Source organism: Akebia trifoliata, chromosome 1, assembly GCF_017979445.1.
Source record: "Akebia trifoliata isolate Shusen 1 chromosome 1, ASM1797944v1, whole genome shotgun sequence".
NCBI classification, from domain to species: Eukaryota; Viridiplantae; Streptophyta; class Magnoliopsida; order Ranunculales; family Lardizabalaceae; genus Akebia; species Akebia trifoliata.
The window spans coordinates 12,494,661-12,520,181 of NC_141375.1; the positions used below are offsets into that span (position 1 = coordinate 12,494,661).

Sequence of the window (25,521 nt, forward strand, 5' to 3'; positions counted from 1 at the left end):
AAATATCATATATAATTGATAGTATGAATTTTGTACCTATCAATTGATCAAATGTTTATGCTCAGACAGTGAGGAAAGCTTTACAAAGTTGCATTTGATCATATAAATATCTGATGCCACATCATCGATTTCTTCCAATTTACTTTTTCTATCGATAATGAGCTCAAATTTCGTACTCCCAACATTGTATTGTGGGTTTGCTACTTTGATGGTTCCATCCGAAATGGAATAGATACTGTCACATTTTAAATATGATTTAAAATGTTCTATTGTATCATTGAACATTGTCGCCTGGATCCTATCACCCTGTAAATTTAGAAATTATAATTATTATTTTATTTTATATATATATATATATATATATATAAAAAAAAAAATTAATACTAACATTTTCATCAACAAAGATAACTGTCATGACTGATCCAGATCCATTTTTGTTATTATAATGATGTGGATCTCCTACTTGTGCAAGGCAACACTTTAAATTCCAATTTGTTGCATTTTGGCTCAAAGAAGTAATCATTTGATACTTTGACTCTGTTGATTTGTTATTATTGGACACATCATGACCTGCAAATAACGAATATAATTATAATTAATAATTAAATAAAATAATCATCATTTCAAAAAATTTAAGATAACATTTAACAAAATAATTCTTGTAATAATAGTTTGTCATGAGCATGCTTCTTAACATTCTATATAATATTTTTATTCTTATGATGTGATTTATTTTAATAAATTAATAACGTTGGTTGTAATCAATTAAAAAAAATGTTGAACTTACTTATATATCTCAGTATATACAATGTTTTTTGTATATCCCACTTCATCATCATTGGTAGATAATGGCTTTATAAGAAATCTTGTTGTTGATCTGGAGACACCCCTTGACATTGCCACATATAGTTGTCCATGTGAGAAGACTGGTTCTGGCAAATATATACCAATATGTGGTATAGTTTGCCCTTGTGATTTGTTTACAGTCATAGCAAATGCCAATCGGATTGGAAATTGTTTTCGCTTGAATGTGAAAGGATATTCCTCATTCTCCGCTGGATATAATGGAATTCTAGGTAGAAAGACTTCTCTTCCAATGTACTGTCCAATAGCAATCTCTGCATGTATAACATTTTTCTCAAAACCACGACAAATCAGGCGTGTCCCATTGCAAAGTCCGTTTGATGGATCTAAATTTCTCAATAACATAATTGGACAATTGAGTTTCAAGACTAACTTGTGCGGCGGGAGGCCATTAGGTGTCAGCCCATTCAAAATCTCTAACTGATAATTGTTATTAGTCTCATCTACAGCACTATCAAAACTATAGTAAATAACTTCATCGCCGGGAAAACTATTTATAACCAAATTGTTCAGATCATCAACATACTCATTCTTCGTAGCCAACAATGCCCGTTCTGTTATATATTCTGAACAATGACCCTTTTCATGTATGGAAGGAAAACCTGTATCAATAAGTCGATGCTTTGATTTCTCTTCATCTTCATATTTAATCAAAATGTCATTTGGAATTTTTATAACATCTTGAAAAATCGTTTCCTCAATACCGTCGCCAATACGTAATAGTAAATTACAAAAATCTACATCACTTTTAACACGCATATTTGTCTTCAATTGAATTTTTTCCATCTTTGGCCATAAGTATGATTTTACTAAACTGGAATCTATGGCTTGTGTTCTTGTAGCTCGACGTACAATAGGAAGAACTTGCCTGAAATCCCCACCAAAAACAAGTACCTTACCTCCAAAAGGTAATTTTGGATCCATAATATCTTGTAAAGTACGATCGAGAGCTTCAATTGCTAGTTTTTTCGACATAGGAGCCTCATCCCAAATAATTAATTTTGTCACTCTTATTAATTCGGCGAGACTGCTTTGTTTGGGAATGCCACACATGCTCGAATGATTAACAATCAAAGGTATTTTAAATCTTGAATGTGCTGTTCGACCCCCAGGCATAATTCCTGCAGCTATACCTGATGTTGCTGTAGCTAGAGCAATGTTATTAGTTGATCTCACATGAGCAAGTAATGAACGATATAAGAAAGTTTTTCCAGTTCCGCCCGGTCCATCAACAAAGAAGACACCGCTTTTGTTACGATTGATTCTATCAACGATAGTAGTAAAAGCCCCCAATTGGTCTGAATTAAGAAGGTCACATGCAAGAAGATCATCTGGTGGTGTGAATACTGCCATTTCATCTTGTATATCTTTCAATCGACTAATTCCATCATTGCTTGGCAAGTTGAGTATTGGCAAATCATAATCTTTAACTTTTTTTCCCATACTTTCAAGAAAATTATTTATATCCTTCAATACTTCTCGACTTAGATATTCAGATGGTAGAGCAGCAGACTTACAATAATCTTCAGACATAGATTGGAAAAAAGTTTTCCATAACAGCTTGACGTTATTTGGTTCACAATACGCTAATATTGTAGCAAATAGTCTTCGAAGTGCAAATGACATCTGATATAATACTGCTTCTTCCAAACAACGAAAATGACCATTATCATTCTCCAAAATACCATGTATTTGAACAGATTCTCGAAAAGTATTATAACGAATTCCATCGACAGTTAACAAATAATCATATGATATCGGACCCCGCACATGGTTTAAAAGCATTCTCAAATAATACCTTTCACCTTCAGAAGGATTTGTTGCACTAACTCGACCAATCGCACGTTTTGATTTTCTCCTACTCCAACTTTTTGGTGTTTTATTCCTAGACGTAATGTTCAGGGAATTCTCTATAAAGATATTTTCGAGCATCTTGATCACTGACATTCATATTGAAGAATTCTGTTAACATCGTTCGTGCTGGAAGATCTTCGCAAGTAACTGTGTCAAGTCTTTATTTTTCCAGTATGTGACAAAATTCTGATTTGGTAGGTGTAATTGCAGAACTGTAATGGATGGGTAAACTTCATTTAAATGGAACTCGTATATCCTCCACATTGCTTCTGGTGGAGAAACCCACCGAGCATCTTGATAATTTCGAATTTCATCAACCCTTGCTTTAGAACCATCTGAATCTATATGTACGGCTATACCATCATGCCCCTTGTAAATGTACTTATATAAGTACTTAACAGCAGATATGCTTGAGCAAACTGCAACGTTTATATGACAATTGTACCTTTTAAGAAGGTATGGATTGTAAGGCACAACCCATCTATTATCTAGATACGCTTTCCGAACTTTTACCTGACGTCCATTATTTCTTCTTCGATAAATAGGATAAGAATCTTTTGCTTCAGTTGTTGTTTCAGATAATGATCTTGGATAATGAAATTTACATGTTCCTTCTATCATGCAAGGGGAACTCTTCCTCAAATTACCGCATGGACCATGCATCATATGCTTTACGACTCTTGCATAAAGTACGGGATCCATATCTTGATTTGGTATTTTCTAAGATAATCAAGAAATGAGCATGTGGTAAGCCTCTTTTTTGAAATTCAATAACATGAACATGAGCAGCAACTTATCCAAATATCTGATCCTTGAATAATATATTCTTCAAGTCTTCAATCTTTGATCTAAATACACAAGTTGTCAGATCTGGTCTGTTGAAAGTTTTTTCGAAAGGTCTTAATCTTGAAGTTATATCCTTCCATTCTGGATTGCATGTGATTGTGAGAAAAATATCAGGCTTGCCAAAACGATGTACCAAGGCCATTGCATTTAAATATCGCTGACACATATCACGAGGACCACCAACAAAAGAAGTAGGGAGCACAACTCTTTTTCCCACTTTATCACCCCTAACTTCACCAAGAGTCACACTATCCACTATACCTTGATATAATTCTGAACGAATTTTATCTTGATATTTGTAGTAGAAGTCAAGTCTTGTTGTCTCGATCTTGATATACATATCAACCACAAATTGTTGAAATAGACGTCCACTGTGTAATAATACTATTCTAAGATGATCTCTTATTTGAAATAGGTAGCAATAGTATTCTCTACAAGAGACGCATTTGGCAGCTTCTTTGACGGTATCTATAACAGAGACTTCTATTAATTTATTTAGATACACATAAGTATAATGAATTTAAAAAAAATAAAATAACGATAATTATATTTATGCTATAATTCAAAATTTATAATTGAAATTTTTTAAATAGGTACCTTGTTCTTTACGTAAGACTTCGTCAAAATCTTCAGATATTGGTTGTGTAATATGCGATACCGATGACTCAGAACATGCATTGTTCTTATTTCCCTTAGACTTGCTTATTCTTTGATGCCACCCAGTTTCTCCAGAAGGAAACAATAAAGGATATTGTAATGGGTCGTAACAACCATAATATGGTTGTACTTTATATAAACTTCCTCCATGACCATGCACCATTATGTCCCTTTCATATCTTTTTTCTAAATTATTTCCCTCAACCCATACCGCAGCAACTTGTGAAACAGATGGAGCATTGGAAACACGTTGATCTAGACCACAATCTCTTTTGATTATGATTTTATGATCTTCTAACAATAATAGACTCCTTAAACTCCTTAAGAACATAGAATACAGATTCATATCAAGGATTGATATTAATTTTTCTATGATTTGAGGTTTTAAAATTGGAAGATGGTGCATTCTATTCATAACCTCATTTTCAGTATCATAGAAATATAATTGAAGAAACTTAGCATGTCCATCAGTTGGTATCAAACTGGGTATATAATGATAGACCTGACCCTGAACTTTGAAAGTATATACACCACCCTTCTTGTTGGCCAGTTCTTTGTCTACCTTAGCACCCATTGATGTGAAAGCGAAAGCACTATTATAAGCACGGACAAATTCTTGAAATTCCTTAGATTCGTCTGTTTGAGAAGTAAACAAGTCGAACAATTCCATAGGTGCGGGATTGATATTTAATACAACTTCACCATTGCAACAACAAAATGATGGAGGTTCAAATTTCAACTTTATAGCACGACAATATTTACAATATCCACTTGTCTTAACAATATGCACCTCCTTAAATTCCGGTATCATTCTCTTTTTCATGTGTTTGGTACCACCTTCTGAAGAATGTGTAACAATATTTTTATTTTTTGTTGTACCACCTATATACATCAAGAAAAATTGATTAATTTATCTTTTATTTATCATTTGTCAATTTTTAAGATTTAAGATTTATTAGGAACATGTATATTATAATACTTAGAATAGTATGAGAGTACACCTTGGAAGGGTGTCCTTAGAGAAGAGTTGGACAACAAGATGCTTTGTCTATTCATGCTTAATATATCGTCGTTATTGTGATCAATATTCTGAATTCTTTCACTGGTGCTATAATAATTCATCCTCCTTTTCTTCAGTAGTTCAGCTTTGCTATGTTCGTCCAGCCTAGCATTTCGCTGACGAGCTTGAATACGTCGTAACTCTTTTTATATATGCGAGTTAAGAGTATATAGTTTAGAATTAATGTAATTGAAGTATGATTAATAGCAGAAGAATCTAATGAAAATTTATTGCTTATGTTGCTTAGTTGAAATTTTGCAATATTATTTTTTAACAAACGTAAAATCAATGACTAAGAAAATTTTAATATAATTGTATTATAACATATAATAATATATAATATAAATATAAATAATATAATAAATATAATAAATATAAATTAAATAAATGATAAATATTGACATAGACATGCGATATGTATCATGAAGATGATTTCATTATTATCTATATTAATTCTTATTGAATTAATGATTTATAAGTAAGTTTGAACATGCAATTGATTTTTTATATTTATTAAACAGAGTTAATTTCTACTACAATCATATATCATATATCATTTATCATTTATAATTATAATTATAATTTTAAATTAATAAATAACAAAAAAAATTATTAATGCATATGCATATTTACATTAAGGAACATAAATAATAACCTTTTTTTTCATTATTTGTAATATTCCCATAATTCTTCTTGAAATTAAGTATACTTGCATGATAAGAACTTTCAGCCATTATGATCGTATTATAGACGACAAAAATGAAGAGTTCCTGTAAGAAAATGAAATTAATATATTATTAATTTAGAATGAAGAATTGTTCATTTCAAAGAATATTTTTATTGGATTTGATACAACTAATCATTTTAGTATTATTGTCATTATTAGATAACCCAATTACATAAATAAAAAGAACAACTAAAATAGAGAGAATATAGAATTTTTAGAAATAGAAATATAGAGATATATAAATTATTATTATTAGATAAGAATGTGATAAATAAAAAGGGAACATTGAGCAGAACACATACAACCAACACCATATTATGACAGAAAATGATACAATTATACCACAACCAATAGATTTCTAGCATTAACACAAAAATAAAATACGAAGTATAGAGCAAGATTGATGTAGACAATGAACCAAATGAGTAAACAATAGACATCATTTGAGTAGCCTAATAAAATAGATTGTAGATTATCATTAAAAGTATTAAGAATATTTTTGTAAGTACTTATAACAATTTCTTTTTCATCTTTCATACATATACATATTAATCCAATTTTTGTTCTAATACAAATTTATATTCTTTACATGACGCTATGTGACTCTAACAACTTAAAATTGTCTGCAACAACTTCGGATGGTGGACCAACGACAACATCATAGTTAAAGTACTTTTCTTCATCTTTTTCCTTATTTTGACTGGAATGAAGATTTGTGATGCTATATGACTCTAACAACTTAAAGTTGTCTGCAACACGTTCGGGTGGTGGACCAACGACAACATCATAATTAGAATACTTTTCTTCATCTTTTTTCTTGTTCTGACTGGTTTGGAGATTTAAGTTATTGAATTGGACATATTGCTTAAATAATATTTTTTTTATAGAAATATGTTAATTCGTGCTAGATATAGGTTCCAAATATCGATATCGAGAGTGTGCTACTCTTTTACGAGCTGTTGTCTTGAAGATGGCCATGTCCTACATTTGAAAATGAGGTTATGAGATAATAATGACATAATTTGGTAACAATTACATATCACCTAAGATGGATATTAATTTTTATGTCCTACCAACAAATTTTCTTCAAATCTATCAAAAATTTGAGTTAACATACAAAAATTACATTTGAAGAATGTAAAATTTCTGATCATGTATCTCTCCCTTGAGATCATTGTAGCATTACAAGTACAAATGAAAAAATCAGAAACGTCTACAAGAACAACTTAAGGTATTATGCTATTAAAACTTATTAAAATTGTAGTAAAGAAACTGCAACCCATGTGTCCATCTGGCAAACAAATGCCACTTAATAGTGACACTAATACGTAAATGAAACTAATACAAAACTATCCATTATGAGTTTACGAGCCATTATAAACAAGCACTGCCATAAGAACATGAAAACCATATAACATATATTTTCTTTTATTATCCGCAAAATTGACAAAAAAAATAGGGAAACAATATTGAGTTCTCGACAAATGCAAATCAAAATCAGAAATTATAAAGAAAAAAAAATTTAATGGAAAAAACATATCTCAGACATTTTATCAAACGGTTGGCATGTATATACTTAATTTTGAAAGAATTAAATATTCAAATATTTATATATTTAGTTAAACTAAGAAGATGACCGAAAAAAAATAAATTAGGAGACCCAAGAAAAACCTGATCACATATGCTACAAATCATATTTATATCATATAATTCAACAAGAAAAAAAAAATTATTACAAAGAGATCAAGAAAAGTAAAACTAAAAGAAAGGAAAAAAAAAATTATGACCGGAAAAAAATAAATTAGGAGACCTAAGAAAACACATATGCTAAAAATAATATTTATGTCATATAATTCAACAAGAAAAAACATCTTTTATTATAAAGAGATCAAGAAAAGTAAAACTAAAAGAAAGGAAAAACAAAAAATAAAAATATTAGAACTTGTGTTTAAATTTCTTACCGAAAAATTGGAGGGATGGGAGGTCGAAGTTGATTGATGTTAATGAGAAGAATGTTAGAATATTATTGTTTGTAAGCGTAAAAAATATAATCAAAGAATTTTTGGCCTTTCCCCAATTAATAGTTAATCTTAATCGGTGAACTCCAACCGTTAGATTTAAACAATTTTATTGTAATTTTATTGTAGATTTGAAATCTAATGTTTATTACTCATTAGCCTAGCACGAGTGTAGCATTTACGCATCTAATACATAAAAATCTCTCTCAGAAGTAATATAAGCCAAATTTTTAAAGAGGTGGATCTATTTGCATACTTTGGAAATGATGAGGAAATGACTTTTGAAAAACAAGAAAAGCAAGGTTTCACAGCTTCCCAAAAAATAAATTAGCGATATCAAATACATTAATGATTTTGTACTTTTATTGATTCTTAAACGCAACTAATAATTTCTGGACAAATATGTATACCTGATCATGAGATCCAGAAGAATTCATCTCCCTTTGTCTCCATGTGTACATGAAATACCTCTAACAGAAGTGGAATTTACCCTTCCCTATACCTCTAACAGAAGTGGAATTTACCCTTCCCTAAGTTGCACAAAGGAGATATAATTTCACTAATAATTAACCCAAAATTATAAGGGTGTGCTTGATTAATGGGAAATCATTTTCCAGGAAAATTATTTGCCCAGGAAATGATTTCTCAGCATTCATTTGAGTACACATGAAAAACAACTTGGGAAGCATAGTAACAAGCACAAGGTATGAAAGAGAGTAACATAAAATATATCTCTTCAGAACCCCATGATTGAAAGTATACAAATAATCAAGCCGTCACAACAAAATTCAAAAAGTGGGATTCTAAAAATATTTATTCATCCCAAATATCGAAACCAACATTTTCGATCAAAACTTGAATGGTTCTCCAAAATCCAAAAACTATGAGGAATCAAATCAAATTACTATTTGATTCAAAACTTCTACCAAATGAACTGTGATTTCCTAAATCTCCTACATGTATCGTGCTACCCAAATCTTCTCTGCTTTCCATTGAAGTCAAAAAAGAAATACAGTACAAGCATCAATTGTAAAATCAGTGTTGAGAATTAACAAAAAAATAACAAACATCTATAGATTGGATCACTAAATTTCATCCAAAGACAAAAACAAAAGTACATAAATCTAATAATAAAAAAAACAACTCCAAATCTGGAGAACAAAAATATTCACAAACATATATAGATTGGATCACAAAAAATCATGATAAAACATAAATAGCTCTAAATCTGAGGGGGGGAAAAGAAGGTCATCTTCGAAATAAAAAGTTGTCTCTTGACAATCTAAAATGCTTAGATTTTCAAAAAGTACAATCAAAGACACAAACATGAAATAAATTAAATGTAAGTAAAAATCGTTACCAGAGATGAAATTGTTCCTGAAACAAAATGCTATTTTCAATCTTTACGCCCAAATATAATCTGAGAGAGAATAAACCATACAAATTAGAAATTAAACTAAAGAATCAGAAATCAGAAGCACATGAGAGAGAGAGAGAGAAAGAGAGATATGTGGTTGAGATAAAAACTGTAAAGTAGATGAACACAACAGAATTGATGGAATCAATCTCAAACCTCACTCTCCACCAATCCAAACCATAAGTCAACAAAATGATTTTAATTCCCTCAAACAAAACAAAAAAATAAAACAATTTTGGAAATTCTTAAAGTGATGGATTCGTCCATTAATGGTTGGTTGGTTGTAATATATTTAGAATATTTATATTTACATGAAAAGTATGGATATAAAACCATGGAGATGGATCTAGAGAAAAGTTTTAAAAAATCTCAAGACACTAAAAAAATCACTTGCCACACACATAGGGTTCAAACAAGTCATGTGTTTCTTTAGTATCCAATGCGGAAAAAAAATGTTAGCCTCGTCCAAGAAGAATAAGAAGAAGAAAAACAACTTGAAACTGACTTAAACCATTGTTTTGTGTGCTAGGTCAATCAACAGAGAAAATTCAAAGCTGCTTCTGTAAAGGTATGAAATCGCACCAATTATTAGTCATCTTAATTGCTTTGGCTAACCTCTAGATCACATGGGTATGATGCAAAAAGATGCACTGAAATGACTGGAAACAATTGAAAATGGGAAAGATAATAATGAGCATCCTTACACGTTAGAAATTATCTGAGACTGCTCCTATTTAAAGTGGATATTTTAGCATGGATACTATCAGGTTGCAGCTAACTCATAAGATATGTTAAACCACACATTTGATGGCTCAAACCTCAAACCTATATTAGTATTACCCATCTAGAAGAAATAAGTCTAGAAGTTTTTGTTGACATTTCCTCTAAACATGTCTTGCAGGATATGTTTCTGTACGAGGATTCGACCAGAACTACACCCCGTCCACTCAAGGCTAGGTTACACTTTCCAACAAGCAAGTTGGCCAAGACGAAAACAAGACCAGCTGAAGTATAGGCCATGGTGCAGAGAAAACAACTAACACAGTCCTGACTGGGATCTCTGTTTCAAGAACAGATCATTGGTCGACATATTGCTATTCATTTAATGATGCATCCTCTAATGCAAGAGGCATTCACCAGCTGTGACCAACGCGGGCAGCTCGGAAGGCAAAAAGGGAAACGTCAAGTTAAAATGTAAGAACCCAGGAAAAATGGGTTGTAGTCTGTACATAATTAACATTATGATTTATTTCATTTAAAGCTCGAAATTGAGCCATTCTTACAATAACCAAGGTTACATAATGGTCAAAATCAATAAATAAATATACATATATACTGGATGAGCACGAGTAGGAGCTCAAGTAAACCTTATCTGCATGCTAAGCTCCATTTACATTAGTTCTATGACCCAAATATAATTGCATTTGACTAACCCTAATGATTTTGTCTAATGGTATTCCTATCAGCATTATGCTGTATGTATAAGTTGATGAAGGAAGATTCAATTCAGAAATTAGTAGGGCTAATTCTATTTTAAAATAAACTTTAGTGACCATATAACATAATAGTGACTACTACAAATAACTTTATCCACTTAAGCTGCTCCTGGAAGAAAGAATAACAAGACACTGGTAGCAGCCAAAGGGCTTTCTTTCATCAATTTCAAAACTACCCACATGAAGTAATCACAGGATGTGAGATCAACATTTTGTAAGGCAAAAGACTAACATGGTGAGCTGTTTAGCCATTTCAATCCTGACCATATGCAATATTCGCAGGATGTGAGATATACAGCTTATAGGACAAATGGCCAAGTTAAGTGTAGATAAAAATAAAAAATAAAAGGAAACCCGACAAGAATCAAGTTACCCAACTTAGTTTTGACACAGTTGCTTCAAATATTCCCCAACCAATGAATATGTCTTATCTTTTTAATCCAAGGAGAACAACTCATTTCACATTGCAACTGATTGATTTGTTTCTTTACCAGCAAATGTTCAACACAGACCCATTAGTCTTACCAGCGGCCATTGTAATCAAGCATGTCCGGGTTCCCATGCATGGCGTCGCATGATTTTTGATAGGCAACATAACAAAATTAAATGCTCAAGAAACTGCCCCAAGTAAACTGGATTGAAGCATAAATCTTGTGGATGATTTTCATTTTTTTTAAGATTAAGACTTGGTCAATTACACCTAAACTTGGGCTTTATTTAGTTTTATGACTCACCATCATCTATGTCATCAAAGCTTTATCCCAAAATCTGGGGATGGCTGAATAAATCAAGAACTTGCATTCTGTTATATCTGACGTCATGTCAACTGTTATCCATTTTCAAATCTACCTCCACTACATCAACTTGCACATTTCTTGCACATTGCACATGACCAAACCATCTTAATCAACTTTATTTTAGCCTATTAGCACCTATCAAGGCTATTACTACATTTTCATGAAGATGTTCATCTCTAATTTTAATTTCATAGTCTTTTCATTCGTCCGTCTCTTGAATTCTGCCACACTGAATATCTGAACATGTTTCTTGATGGTCCAAAATTCAGCCCCATAAAGCATAACTGGTCTTACTGCCATATTATACTTCTCTCCATTTAGTTTGATTGGGATATGTCAATCGCATAGCCTTTCAAAAGCACACCACCTTAATTATCCAACTACAATTCTATGCACAATAGTCATTTCAAGGTATTCCCTGGCCATAAATTTATTGCTGTTCCTCTCAATATGTATCCTTATTAAAGCTGCACAATATACATCATAAGTTGACACTGGTTAAAATTATTTTGAATTATAAATTATCAATACTCACAATTATTAGTCTAATAACCAATGGGCGTAACTGTTGTATCCTTCAATAACACCTTTTGTGATTTGTGTCTTTTTTTAAAGCACCCCTCCATAAAAAATGGTACCTCTTTGCATTTAGCACCTCTACAAATTCCAATTGATGTGTTTTCCACTTTGCTTTCAAAAATTATGTTTTTCTTATGTTTAAAGGTTGTGTTTCCTTTTTTTTTTTTTTACCTTTTGACTATTGGTGATTGATCGATCTTAAAGGGTGTATTTCCTCATAAAACATAAATATCTCTAAATCTGAGGGGGGGGGGGGGGAAGGTCATCTTCAAATCAAAACAAAAAGTTGTCTCTTGACAATCTAAAATGCTTAAATTTTTAAAAAGTACAATCAAAGACACGAACATGAAATAAATAAATAATAATAATTAAATGCAAATAGAAATCATTACCAGAGATGAAATTATTCGTGAAACAAAATGTTATTTTTGATCTCTACGCCCAAATATAATCTGAGACAAAATAAACCATACAAAATGGAAATTAAACTAAAGAATCAGAAATCAGAACCACGTGAGAGAGAGAGAGAGATAGAGATACATGGTTGATATGAAAACCGTAAAGCAGATGAAGACAAAAGAATTGATGGAATCATTCTCAAACCTCACTATCCACAAATCCAAATCATAATTCAACAAAACGATTTTAATTCCCTCAAACAAAACAAAAAAGTAAAACAATTTTGGAAATTCTTAAACTGATGGATTCATCCATTAATGGTTGGTTGGTTGTAATAGATTTAGAATATTTTCATGAAAAGTATGGAAATAAAACCATGGAGATGGCTCTAGAGAAAAGTTTCAAAAAATCTCAAGACACTAAAAAGATCACTTGCCACACACATAGGGTTCAAACAAGCCATGTGTTTCTTTAGTATCCAATGCGAAAAAAAAATGTTAGCCTCATCCAAGAAGAATAAGAAGAAGAAAAACAACTTGAAACAAAGTTGAAAGCTGTATCCAAACATGGGTACAATGTAAATGATATCAAAGGTGGAGAATTATCATCAATGGCCGTGAAAATGACTCCATAAAAGATCGAGAGTGATCATTTCTTAAGGTTTGAATAGATATGGCAAGCTTGTTTTTACCAGCCCTATAAATATAGATATAATCATATAGGGGAACATCCTAAGGTGTGTTTTGGTTGAAGTTCAATAGAGTTTGTTTATTTGTTTCAAGTTTTTGAGTTTGATATCCAAACGATGAAAAAAAAATTATTTTGAGATGTGTGTTGCTGGCAGCAACATACGTATTAAAAAAAAAAGAATTAGGTGGTGTTGTGTTGGCAACATGTTGTGCGTGGCAGCAACATGACAATATAAAACAGAGTGGAGGTGTAAGGGTGTGTTTGATTAATGGAAAATCATTTTCCAGGAAAATTATTTGCCCAGCAAATGATCTGATATAAAACCAAATGCTATTTTCGATCTCTACGCCCAAATATAATCTGAGAGAAAATAAACCATACAAAATGGAAAGTAAACTATAGAATCGGAAATCGGAACCACGTGAGAGAGAGAGATAGAGATACGTGGTTGAGATTAAAACTGTAAAGCAGATGAAGACAACAGAATTGATGAAATCAGAACCACGTGAGTCTAGCATTTTCCATGAATAGAAAGTTGTATCAGTGAAACTCAAAATTAAGTTTCACATGAACGTAAATGTTTTCACATATATCTATTTTTATAATCATCAATGACACCCTTATTGATCACCACGTAAGAATTCATAGACGATGGGGATGTCGTCACCATTCGCGATCTATTGTACTATTTAATTCCAATAAATAAATGAAATTTTAATTTTTAATTTTTAATATGGAATATGGAAGTATGAGTTGCAATTTTCACAACTCTATTGCTGTAAATTAATTAATCAGGTTCATTTTTTGGGCAGTATCATCACTTTTGTCAGTAGTTGGTAATTGGAATTGAACTATTAATTGGTAATTGGTTCTACTTTTTGTTGTATGCAATCTCTGCAGGTCGAAGAATATATATATATATATATATATATATATATATATATATAATGAGTAAAGAGAAATGAGCAACAGATATATCTATATATATATATATATATATATATATATATATATAGGTAAAAAGTGTTTGATTGAAAGATTGAATAAATTAAGAGAATCAGCAAGGCAGTTTGGTAGAGTCCCATACTTGCAAAAGTTAGTGTGACATCCAAACGATGGAAAAAAAAATGTTAGGGGAACATCCTAAGGCGTGTTTTGGTTCAAGTTCAATAGAATTTGTTTATTTGTTTCAATTTTTTGAGTGTGTATTTATGTTTCTATGTTATTTCTACTTGCAATTTATGGAGTTAGAAGTCTATGGGTGTATAACTTTACAAAAAAACTGATTTAGGAATTAAACTCATTCTCAAGTAATGATGTGGGTCGACATATGCAAATCAAAAATCATAAATTATAAAAAGAAAAAATTATTGAAAAACATATCTCAGACATTTTTCGAATATTTAGTTATTAAACTAAAAAGATGACCGGAAAATAATAAATTAGGATACATAAGAAAAACCTTATCACATATGCTAGAAATCCTATGTAAAAAAAAAAATAGGGAAACAATTTTGAGTTCTCAACATATGCAAATCAGAAAAAAAATTATAAAGGAAAAATATTAATGAAAAGAAACATATGTCTGACATTTTATCAAACGGTTGGCATGTATATACTTAATACTTAAGTATGAAAGAATTAAATATTCAAAATGCATATATTGTAAAGAGATCAATAAAAGAGAAACTAAAAGAAAGGAAAAACAAAAAATAAAAAAATTAGAACTTGTGTTTAAATCTCTTACCAAAAAATTGGTGGGATGGGAGGTCGAAGTTGATTGATGTTGATGAGAATATTGGGTGAGAGAGAAGATGAGAAGATTGGGTGAGGAGATCTGAAAAAAAAAATAGGGAAAGAATTTTGAGTTCTCAACATATGCAAATCAGAAACAAAAATTATAAAGGAAAAATATTAATGAAAAGAAACATATGTCAGACATTTTATCAAACGGTTGGCATACATATTATACTTAAGTATGAAAGAATTAAATATTCAAAATGCATATATTGTAAAGAGATCAATAAAAGAGAAACTAAAAGAAAAGAAAAACAAAAAATAAAAAAATTAGAACTTGTGTTTAAATCTCTTACCAAAAAATTGGTGGGATGGGAGGTCGAAGTTGATGAGAATATTGGGTGAGAGAGAGAAGATGAGTGAAGTAAAAAAATATTCGAAACAACGTGCTCTTCAAACGGTTGCAGTCGAAAAGATGCAAAACGTTTGGAAAAAAAACGGTTGTAATCGAAACCGAAAGTTGTATGGATTGGCGGAAAATGGGACCAATTAGAGTTTCTTCCTGAGAGAGAGGAGAAGGAAAGTGAGAGATCACGAGAAGAGACGAAGCTCCGTACGCGATCCATGAGAAGCTTGCGAAGTCTGGCAACCAATCGATGGTAGATTCAGACCGATTTGGAGATGGAGGGATCGTTTCAGATTTGATGAGTTCGAGAGGTAAGAGATCAGAGATTTCAATGGAGGAGATTGAGCTTTCTTCACTTGGAGTAACAGTTTAAACACCATCGCTACTTCTCCCAGCCATCTTGTTTAATTTTTTTTCTTTTCTTGTTTTGTTTATAAGAAAAGAAGAAGCTGGTTCAGTTGAAATTACGAAAAAGTCCATGTTTTTCATTGGAATCACATTAAGGGATAATGTTTTCATGAAAACCGGAGTTACTGAATAAAGGTAATCCCACTTAGTGAAAATGCCACGTGGAAAATTTATTACGCCATGACCATCCTGTCCGTTAAGTTTGAAATGTATGATTGGTGATCCTTATCATTTAATTGAGAGCTTCTATTAGCGCACTAACTTTTACTTATAACAAACCGTCTATATACCAAAGGGTTTGTGTGTTGAAAGTGAAAGTTGGTGTGATAATAGAATATCTCTTTCATTTGGAAATCTATTGATCAGTGTGCGATTTCCCGGGAAAAAAGAAGTAAGCTCTTACAAGAGGCGCCTTTGAAATCTCTCTTCAACAAGAAATAGAGTAATCGAAACGTTTTGATGAAGAAACAGATGGGAAGGAATTTAAATGAGTAAAGGTTATTAGTGTAGAAGATTATAAAATAAAGGATATTATTGTCATAATAAAATAAAATAAAGGGTATTATGACAATACCTAAGAAATCTGTATTTTTTTCCTTTCACCTTAACTGTATGTTTGTTCTTGTTAGAACAATAATCCCACATCGCCTGTGGGAACTCAATTCGTACGGTTTAAAACGAGAAGGCACTTACCTTATGACATTGATTTATAGGTGAATGTCTGCCTATGGGTCTTGGGCCGTTCGTTGTCTGTTTGGGCTGGTTAAGCCATTTGACTGAGTCTGCTTCGGTTTCCTTTTCTGTTGACCATGGCTTGGAGGATGAGTTAGGCCCATGGACCTAAATAGATAGATATTGATTTACTGCCTATGGGTCTTGGGCCGTTCGTTGTCTGTTTGGGCTGGTTAAGCCATTTGACTAAGTCTGCTTCGGTTTCCTTTTCTGTTGACCATGGCTTGGAGGATGAGTTAGGCCCATGGACCTAAATAGATAGATATTGATTTATAGGTGAATGTCTGCCTATGGGTCTTGGGCCGTTCGTTGTCTGTTTGGGCTGGTTAAGCCATTTGACTCAGTCTGATTCGGTTTCCTTTTCTGTTGACCATGGCTTGGAGGATGAGTTAGGCCCATGGACCTAAATAGTTCCCTCATTCCTCTGGATATTGATGGATTAGACAAATAAAAAATGAAAGGTATTATTGTCACAATTAAAAAGTCGTACCAAAAGCAATCCTCTTTTATAGTAGGTAATAGATTAGGGGTGTAATAAGTAAAAGTTTGGGTCCAATAGCAGCTCTCCATAAACAATGGTCTACACCGGTAAACCCTGACCGGTCTCTCCAAGTCCCACCTGTTTGAAGGGTTTCTTCTTTTCTTTCATACACACTACACAGGGAAAGCAAAGAAGCCGCACAAGAAGCCCCGACCATCACCCAAAACCCTCTTTAGTCTTTCCTTCTTCATATCACAAATATTAATCTCGATAAAACTTTCTTCATTCAAACAGTTCTCTCTCTCTCGATCGCTCTCTGGACTTTACGGATATTTTCCTGAATAATTGAGGGAAGGAGAGCAGAGAATATCAAAATCAATGGAGGAGAGAGGGAGAGACGTTCACTTGCCTTCTTCAATCTCCTCAGGAGAACAGACAGTCTGGGCTGACGTTTCCCCTCTTCTTGAAGCCGCTTGTGAAGGTACGTACAAAAAGTTTCACTTTTGTGTTGATTTGGTGATACTAACCATCTGATTTGTAATTTTTCTTTTAATTTATTATTGATAGTAGATATGAGAGTTTTAGGGCTTGCATCGTCATTTATGGGTGAAAGAATGTGTGTCCTTCATCATTTATACTTGTTAATTATTATGCCTTTTAAATTAATATTTGGAAATGAAGAGATGAAGCAATCTGTAATGGTTCACGACCGGTGTTAATTTAGGAACCGTGGTTATTTTGTAGTCAAGGTGAGCGCCTTAGTTCGCCTCAAGGCAGGGCACACTGAAGGCGCCTTAATACATTTAAGGCGAGGCAGTGTAACTGAGGCGCACCAAGGCACGCGCCTTGACTGCACCTCAGTCAAGGCATAAGGCACACCAGGCGCATGCCTCACTAAAAATTGAAAAAATAAATGCATTTTGTTTAAGTAAGACATCAATCTCAGATTAGACTCACATCTTTACTTATTGGATAAATATTTTATTATTAAAAATGTTTAATTTTATATTGTCATTTTTATTGCCCGAGCTGTTAGGACTGAGTAATGGCTTACTTGACTTGGGCCCAATAGGGGAATAAGGCTGGTCTAATGTAGAGCCTACATTTCTAGGGCAGGTTAGGGTTCAACCAAGCTCCTCGAACCCTCCTATTGATGGCCCTAGTCATGGTTCAAAATATTGAGATGTATCAATTGATATCGTATTAGTATCGGCCTAGATCGATATAAAACATTGACACCCATGCATTGAACGTTTCAAGAATGTATCAACCAATACAATATTGGTTTTTTCCTTGACAGAAACATTCATCCGATAATACTTTTTTTACCTTGACCCTAGTTGTATCATAGCAACAACACATGTTATTGATGGTCAGCTTCTAATTCTTTTTTTCCCCTTATTCTTGTTTTTCTTCCTATCTAATTTTTCTGCTATTGTTGATCGTTTTTCTTCTTTCTGAAGTGTTAAATACTTTAACTTGTTTATTAAATTCATACGTACTCATATTATAATTATAATATATCTAGAACCTGTCTTTCATTATTTAACTTATTAATTTTTATAATTTTATACTTTTATTGTGCTCTATTTCACTCAAGTGTGTGCCTCGCCTTGTGCCTTGCACCTTGCGCCTTAGGCACCAGGAGGCCTTTGTGCATTAGGCACCAGGAGGCCTTTGTGCATTAAGTGTGTCTTTCGCCCCTAACTACGCTGCTTGGTTATTTGTATCAATATACATCCTAGAGATGTTCTCATTATGAATCTTTATTCAATCTAAATATTGATGATGATTGTGGAAGATATGCTAGGGATCTGTATGGTTGCATAGAAATTGTTTTCTTGGGAAAATCAATATTTCTTAAGAAAATGATCGTGGAAAATGGATTTCCTCGTGAAATGTTTTTTGGTGTTTATTGCACAAAATGAGAGTTGGTTTTTACTTTCGGGGGGTTGGGATAATCATGAGAGAGTAACATTAGGATTTTTGTTCCTTGATGGGAAAAATCATTTTCTTGGGGGTCGGGTTAGAGAAAATTTTCCTGCTAAATTGGGAAAGTTTCTTTATTGGGATTCCATTTTGTTTTGGTGGGTCTCTTTGGGGTATGATAGTACTGTCTCACTTTTTTTTTGGGTATGTTTTGCCACTCTAGATAGAATTATAACCACAAATCAATTTGACTAGGAGGGCATTGCCAATGCCAAATTTTTGTCTTCTTTGACGAGCAGATGGTGAATTGGCAAACCATAACTTTGTCAAGGAAATTTGGTCTCACTTTCTTTTGTTATTCCATCCTCGTTGGGGTTTACCTAAATCTCTTCTACTGTTATTTCAAATTTGGCAAATTATGGCCTTTGTGAATAGAAACAGAATTTTGTGGGCATTAACTCTTTTCGCAGTTTTTGGGGGATTTTGAAAGGAATAAAAGAATCTTTGAAGGAAAGGAAAACACTCTTCAAGAAGCGATCATTAGTATCTTTGGCCTTTTGATATTTTGATGTAAGCTCTTTGATGAGTGGAGTGTTGTTTGAGAATTTGCTTGTTTAGATGGGACTACATGTTCCTAACACCAGAGTTGATAGTGACACTGTCCTTGGATTTGCTGGGTCTTCTAAGGATCCTTCTTATCTCAATAAAAGTATACTTTTCAACAAAAATTTCACTTGAAAAGGCAAGACCACACACTTGCATATCACAATTCCCAGTAAGCCATTTTCCCATGTAATTATGTAAACTTTTGGTGTATCAGTGTGTTCACTGTTTTGTTCTGTTTGTAAGGCTTACTGATTTTTTTTTTTTCTGCTTAGCAATATCTGATGTTTCTAGTTTCAGTAAATGATTCTTATGTCAATGTGGGGTACTTAGTACAAGTTAAACTCATCTATGTCATATTAATTTTCCTTATAATGAAGGTTATAATTTTAACGGGATTTATGCAATTTGTATTATGGTCTCTAGAATTTCAGGTTTTTATGGTTCTTTCATTTGATTTCTCCTTCTTTTGATCTCTTTTGCTCAAAGATCTTCGAGATGGTGAGCTCATCCATGGAGAAAATTTCAGTCTCTTTGCTGCTATGTCTGCGTTGGAGGTAAATTTATTGTTTGCTGTTCTATATTCAATTAAGTGGTAGTACGCTTCACTTTATTTATGCATAACTTGACACATATTCAAAGAAAATTTGGTGGTCTGCCATGTTTTTTGTGTGCCTGCCTGTTTTGTACATCTTTTTGTTGAATCCATCTGTGAGATATACATGCTCATGCATGTATACAAGTATATCATCAACTAATCTCTATCTCTGTCTCCTTTAGGACAATATACTCCTGTAAAAAACCACTGAGCATCCCCACCGAGTTTCTGACAAATAGTTGAAATTGAGAAGGCCCCAATAAGCATATCATCAACTAATACTGCTTTCATGTCTTATATGACAATGATTCGACCTGAAACTCCCTAAGAGGGCAGGAGGCGCCAACCTTCTTTCGAATGCCCCCCAAAACATCAATAATTCTTTCCTCCACCAATTGTAACTTCGATTCTTGTAAATCCATTGAATGCGTTTTTCTTTTTTTCTTTTTTGCTGATGAAGCAATGCCTTGATTGAAGCATGTTTCACTCTATCATTAAAACCCTGCACATTCCAGGAAAGGAATTTAACTATCATCAGTAACCACGCCTATATGCCCCAATCTTGATTTTCAAAGGAATTTATTAGACATCGAGTGAACCTTACTTGAGATGCTGCCACATTGCTTATCCACAACACCATCCAACCCTCCATTTGAAATTTGAATCTCCTCCACTGAATCTGATTCCGTCAATCTTTGTGTGCTACAACCAGCATCGTCTTCCTCACCAGGCAAAGAACGAACCGGTTTCTGTGTAGGAATATCACCAAAATTTCTGAACACGATTCCCTTCCCCTCCCTCTTTGTTACCATGCTCCAAAAACTCCTGCCTAGTTCTTGCAGGCTCTGACGCCTGAATCACCCCTTTGTGAGTCATCTCCTCCCTCAAAATTCCCATAAAAAATTGAAATCCTCTGTAGAAAATTCTTAAATCCCTTGGAATACGTGAAGGGTGCCATTTCATCTTTAATCTTGAATTGTTTAGACCCCCAAACCTGTTGTGGCCATATCCACTTCTAAAAGACCTCCCATGTGCTTTGCAATCGATTTGAACACATTCAAAGCCCACGGATGGTACGACAAACTTTCTATTTTAACCCAACAACCTTCTTCCAACCAGTTCTCCTACAGACAATTTACACATGCGAATCATGGAGTTAGCCCAACCAACGTACCATTGACCATTATAGAACCTTGCTCACACAATTTCTTTGACCCAAAAGCATTTTTGACAAGAACACACACCTGTTAGTCTCCCAAGGGATGTATTTTCCTTTTGTAGAAGCTCCCAATACCAAGCTCAAAGCCTCTATTTTCCTAGATCTAGGTTTCTTTCCCACTTTTTTAGAAGCACTCGATTTTTCCCCAACCAGTACTCCACCAGATTTAGGATTTTTCCCCCCTCTTTGGAAGCCCTCTATTTATCTTCAACCAGAACTCCACTCGCCATATCACTTACCTTTTTCGTATCACGAACAAGTTCATTTTCTCCTTTGGCTCCATTGAGCATCTCAACTTCAAGGAGATCTCCAACCAAACATTTCCTCCACCCCCCTCAGGAACAAGAAACGCTATTTTCCCGGAGACAAATTTTGACCAAATTGGTTTCTCCTTGGATGCAACATCATTCAAGGTCTTAGAAACCAAGCAGCCTCTTCCTTTGAAAGCTGCAACTTTGCCTCTCACCCCCTCCCTCTCTCGAACAGCTCAAAAAATCTTCTGGTGTTGACCCATGGAGCTTTAAGTTCAAAAAGATTTCTTTCCACTTGCACTCCCCATCTCTCAGAGCCTCCCAAATTTAAAATCCCAATTCCCAGGAAGTAATCCTTGTAAAAGGCCAAACACCAATTAATTTACACAAAATTCAACCAAAGAGGGAAATAAGAAGAAAATCGGAAATCTATGCTTAGTCACATACTAATTCTAGCTCAAAATTTGAATCCTAGATGTATCTTCCCAAACTAGAAAATAGATTAGTCACACACCAACCCCAATGATCTTAATCAACAAAGTCCAATCCATCTAAATGAAGCTGGTTATATAAATAACCTAAGAATAATACTAATTACTCAGATTATCGGATTAGTTGTTTCAATTACAAGTAATTAACCCAAGTCACCATTCAAAAGCTTCTTATTGAGTAAAGTTACTTATTTTCAATGAAATTCGTTGCCAAACCATAGATCTCGACAAGCATTTTCTCTTCTTGTTCCTCTTCTTCTTGAACTTTTTCTCACTCTTTGCCACGATCTCCCCCTATCTCTATTGGACACTCTTGACCCCGTTACTCTCACTTTCTCCCCTTATTTTGTTCTTTGTTGATAGAATGGCAAACCGTTTTTGTTTACAAAATCGGCGGGGTCCACCATTATACAACCCTCCTTACTCTCTTCAAGCCCCCCTTAAATTTCTTTTCCTTCTAACTTAAAAAAAAAAAAAAATTTCATGTAAGCCCATTTATTTTAAACCACTAGCCGGTGGGCCCCACCTCCCAAATCAGCTTAACATCAACTCTTTCACTTGAGACGCACCCCCAAACTTTCTCATTCACACAAGAATCTTTGCAAATTTTAATCCCATTTATTTATTTTTCTCAATCCTCAATCCATATAAACTCGGCTACCCTTCTAAAATTTATGAAATATTCTCTAAATACTTCAAACTAAAAATTAAAATATTGGAAACTCTAACTTTCAAATTCTAAATTATGTTTTTTCAATAAAATATTGTTAGATATATCGGTATTTTATATATGTGCCATAAGGGCATATGTGTAATTTCATTTGTTTTCTAGTTTTATATATATACCATGGTTCATAATGTAAGAGCCAAGTTCGATTCCTTCACTTTTTCTATTCTTTTGATTACTAAACCTTAATATGATCTTCTACATAGTATCAGGGCTTCTTTAGTGATCAGATTTTAGTTCTCTTTCTTCTGCATTGTTTTTCTTCTTCTTTTCTCTCTTGATATAAATCGATTTTTTTCTGATTTGATTTGTACCTATTATCTTTGTGGTTAGAAAATATCCTTAATGTGATCATAGATCAAGGGATTTCAATAGTTAATAGTGGTTGGTTGTGATGTGGTGTGGTGGTTAGGTATCAAATTGTGTTTCTGGCCTTCAAGGTATCCCGTGACTATCTTGAGTATATCTATTGATTTGGTTGGAACTCAAATGACTTTTATTCCGTTTAATAGAATTAACTACTTATAGTCGTCGAAGGCCGTGGAGATATTTTTGAAGGCCAAGGGTAAGAGATCTCATCTAAGCAAAGAGAATTTCAATTCTCTTGATGAAAAAGCCATTGAGGTATGGGAACAGAAGATGCTCAGATTGTTACTTGGTTGTGGAATAGTATGGAGCCGCAGATCAATGTTAACTTTATGTTTTTAGATACTGCGAAGGAGATTTGGGAATGAGTGAGACACATGTATTTGGGATCCAACAATATAACTCGAATTTATGTAATCTCTTAGCAGTATTTCTCCTTACAGTAGGATGATAAATCTCTGGATCAGATATCCGTTTCATTAATGTGTATACGTGAAGAATTGAATCAATTTCAACCTATTTCCAGTGATATCCTTTAAATCCAGAAGCAAAGAGAGGATATGGACGTTATTCTTCTTTCATCCCTCCGATCAGAGTATGATGCAGCCAAGTCTCCAATTTTAGAATGTTTTAGTCTTCCTTCCTTAATAGATGTTTTCTCCAGGCTAAAGAGAGCCAGTCTATCAGATAGTGGCCAACCTATGAGTGATTGCTCTGTTTTTTTTCATCTTCTTCCTCATGTTTTGGGTGTGTCTGTTTTGTTCATCATTTGGGTCCTGATCATGACAAGTTAGATCTTAAGAGTTTGACATGTGTGTTTCTTGGGAAATATGTTGTTGGTTGTAGGTGGATTTACGTTAAATTTTTTCCTGATGGTACGGTTAATAGATTGAAAGCTCAGTTACTTGCTAAGGGATACATACAGATTTATGGAGTTGACTATGTTGAGATTCTCTCTCCAGTTGCGAAAATTACTTCGGTTCAAGTGTTGATTGCATTAGTTGCTATGTCTGATTGGTCCTTGTATTAGTTAGATGTTAAAAATGCCTTCTTACATGGTGATTTATATGAGGAAGTGTATATGAAGCAACCATCTGGGTTTGTCACTCAGGGGGAGATTAGGAAATTGTGTAAGCTTCAGAAAGCACTCTGTGATTTAAAGCAATATCCACGGGCATGGTTTTGTAAGTTCAGTGATGCAGTTCTTGCATTTGGGATGATGCGATGTCAGACATATCATTTAGTTTTTCATTAGAAAATTGAAAATGGGTATGTGTTGCTAATTGTCTATGTTGATGATATTGTTTTGACTGGTAGTGATGCTGATCTGATACAGAGGTTGAAGTCTTATCTTCAACAACAATTTCATACTAAGGACTTGGAAAAATTGAAGTATTTTTTTGGTATTGAGGTGTTTTGCTCAAGTCGTGGTATTAGTCTTTCTTAGAGGAAGTATGTACTAGATTTTTTAGAAGAGATAAGGTTACTTGGGTCCAAACCAGTGAGTACCCTCATGGACCAGAGTTGAAACTTACAACTGAACAAGGAATTTGTGTTTGATGATCCCAACAGATACACGAGGTTAGTTGGAAATTTGAATTACCTTACCATCACAAGACCAGACATCTCACATGCTGTTAGGATTGTGAGTCAGTTTATAGAAGCACTTAAGATGCCACGTTGCGTAGTGGTTCAGTGTATCATGAGGTACCTAAAGGGATCTCTAGGACGTGGTTTGTTGTACAAGCAAAATGGTCATACTCGGATTGAGGGATATACAGATGCAGAGTGGGCTGGTTCTCCCTCAGATAGGATCTTGGTTTAAAATTTTCTCTCGTTTCGTATGAAACGTTTCAGAATTTCAGCTTTATGAGACGAAACATGCAATAATCTATTGACTCGATTTTGTTTCGTTTGTATCGAAACAAACCTAAAAGACCAAATAAAAAAAGAAAAAAAATTAGAGTGATAGATCTAGACAGAAAGAGAGAAAGAAATAGATAAAGAGACAAACTTAGATCGTCGGAGTTCAGGTAAGCTCTTTCCCACCGTTTTATTTTTTCTGGTTTCTTTTCTCTGGTTTGCTATTTGAGAGGGTGAAACCCGTGTTCTCAATGTGATAACTGCCCTTAACCTCGGTCTTCTCTTGAAGATTGACTCATTTATACA

General features: G+C 33.5%; 3 protein-coding genes and 1 long non-coding RNA gene across 4 annotated transcripts in view; 1 reads left to right on the top strand and 3 right to left on the bottom strand.

Annotated features, from left to right (window-relative positions):
• Positions 1-2,829: 2,829 nt before the first annotated feature.
• On the bottom strand, positions 2,830-3,420 carry LOC147410732 (uncharacterized). The gene has a single exon (XM_086421439.1). The coding sequence runs from the start codon at positions 3,418-3,420 to the stop codon at positions 2,830-2,832; it is 591 nt and encodes a 196-aa protein (XP_086277565.1).
• A 91-nt stretch (positions 3,421-3,511) lies between these two features.
• On the bottom strand, positions 3,512-4,384 carry LOC147410733 (uncharacterized). Its single transcript, XM_086421531.1, has 2 exons — positions 4,162-4,384; positions 3,512-4,047 (listed from the first exon to the last, which is right to left on the bottom strand). The coding sequence occupies exons 1-2, from the start codon at positions 4,382-4,384 to the stop codon at positions 3,512-3,514; spliced, it is 759 nt and encodes a 252-aa protein (XP_086277657.1).
• Positions 4,385-11,865: 7,481 nt separating this feature from the next.
• LOC147410734 (uncharacterized) lies at positions 11,866-15,937 on the bottom strand. Its single transcript, XR_015179176.1, has 4 exons — positions 15,498-15,937; positions 15,152-15,241; positions 12,708-12,767; positions 11,866-12,203 (listed from the first exon to the last, which is right to left on the bottom strand). It is a non-coding gene; the product is annotated as an uncharacterized LOC147410734 (long non-coding RNA).
• A 1,343-nt stretch (positions 15,938-17,280) lies between these two features.
• MAK10 (MAK10 homolog) overlaps positions 17,281-25,521 on the top strand; it is a 55,016-nt gene continuing 46,775 nt past the window's right edge. Inside the window, 2 exon segments of the mRNA XM_086439555.1 lie at positions 17,281-17,649; positions 20,190-20,257. Of these exon segments, the coding sequence (XP_086295681.1) occupies positions 17,547-17,649; positions 20,190-20,257 (171 nt within the window). The 5' untranslated portion in view covers positions 17,281-17,546.

What these genes read in the sequence shown, in the direction of transcription:
- LOC147410732 (XM_086421439.1), bottom strand. Translation starts at nt 3,420, where the DNA reads ATGGATCCCGTACTTTATGCAAGAGTCGTAAAGCATATGATGCATGGT.
- LOC147410733 (XM_086421531.1), bottom strand. Translation starts at nt 4,384, where the DNA reads ATGGTGCATGGTCATGGAGGAAGTTTATATAAAGTACAACCATATTAT. An exon ending in AGTCTTACGTAAAGAACAAG is followed by an intron (nt 4,048 to 4,161) that starts GTACCTATTTAA and finishes ATAAATTAATAG; the next exon opens with AAGTCTCTGTTATAGATACC.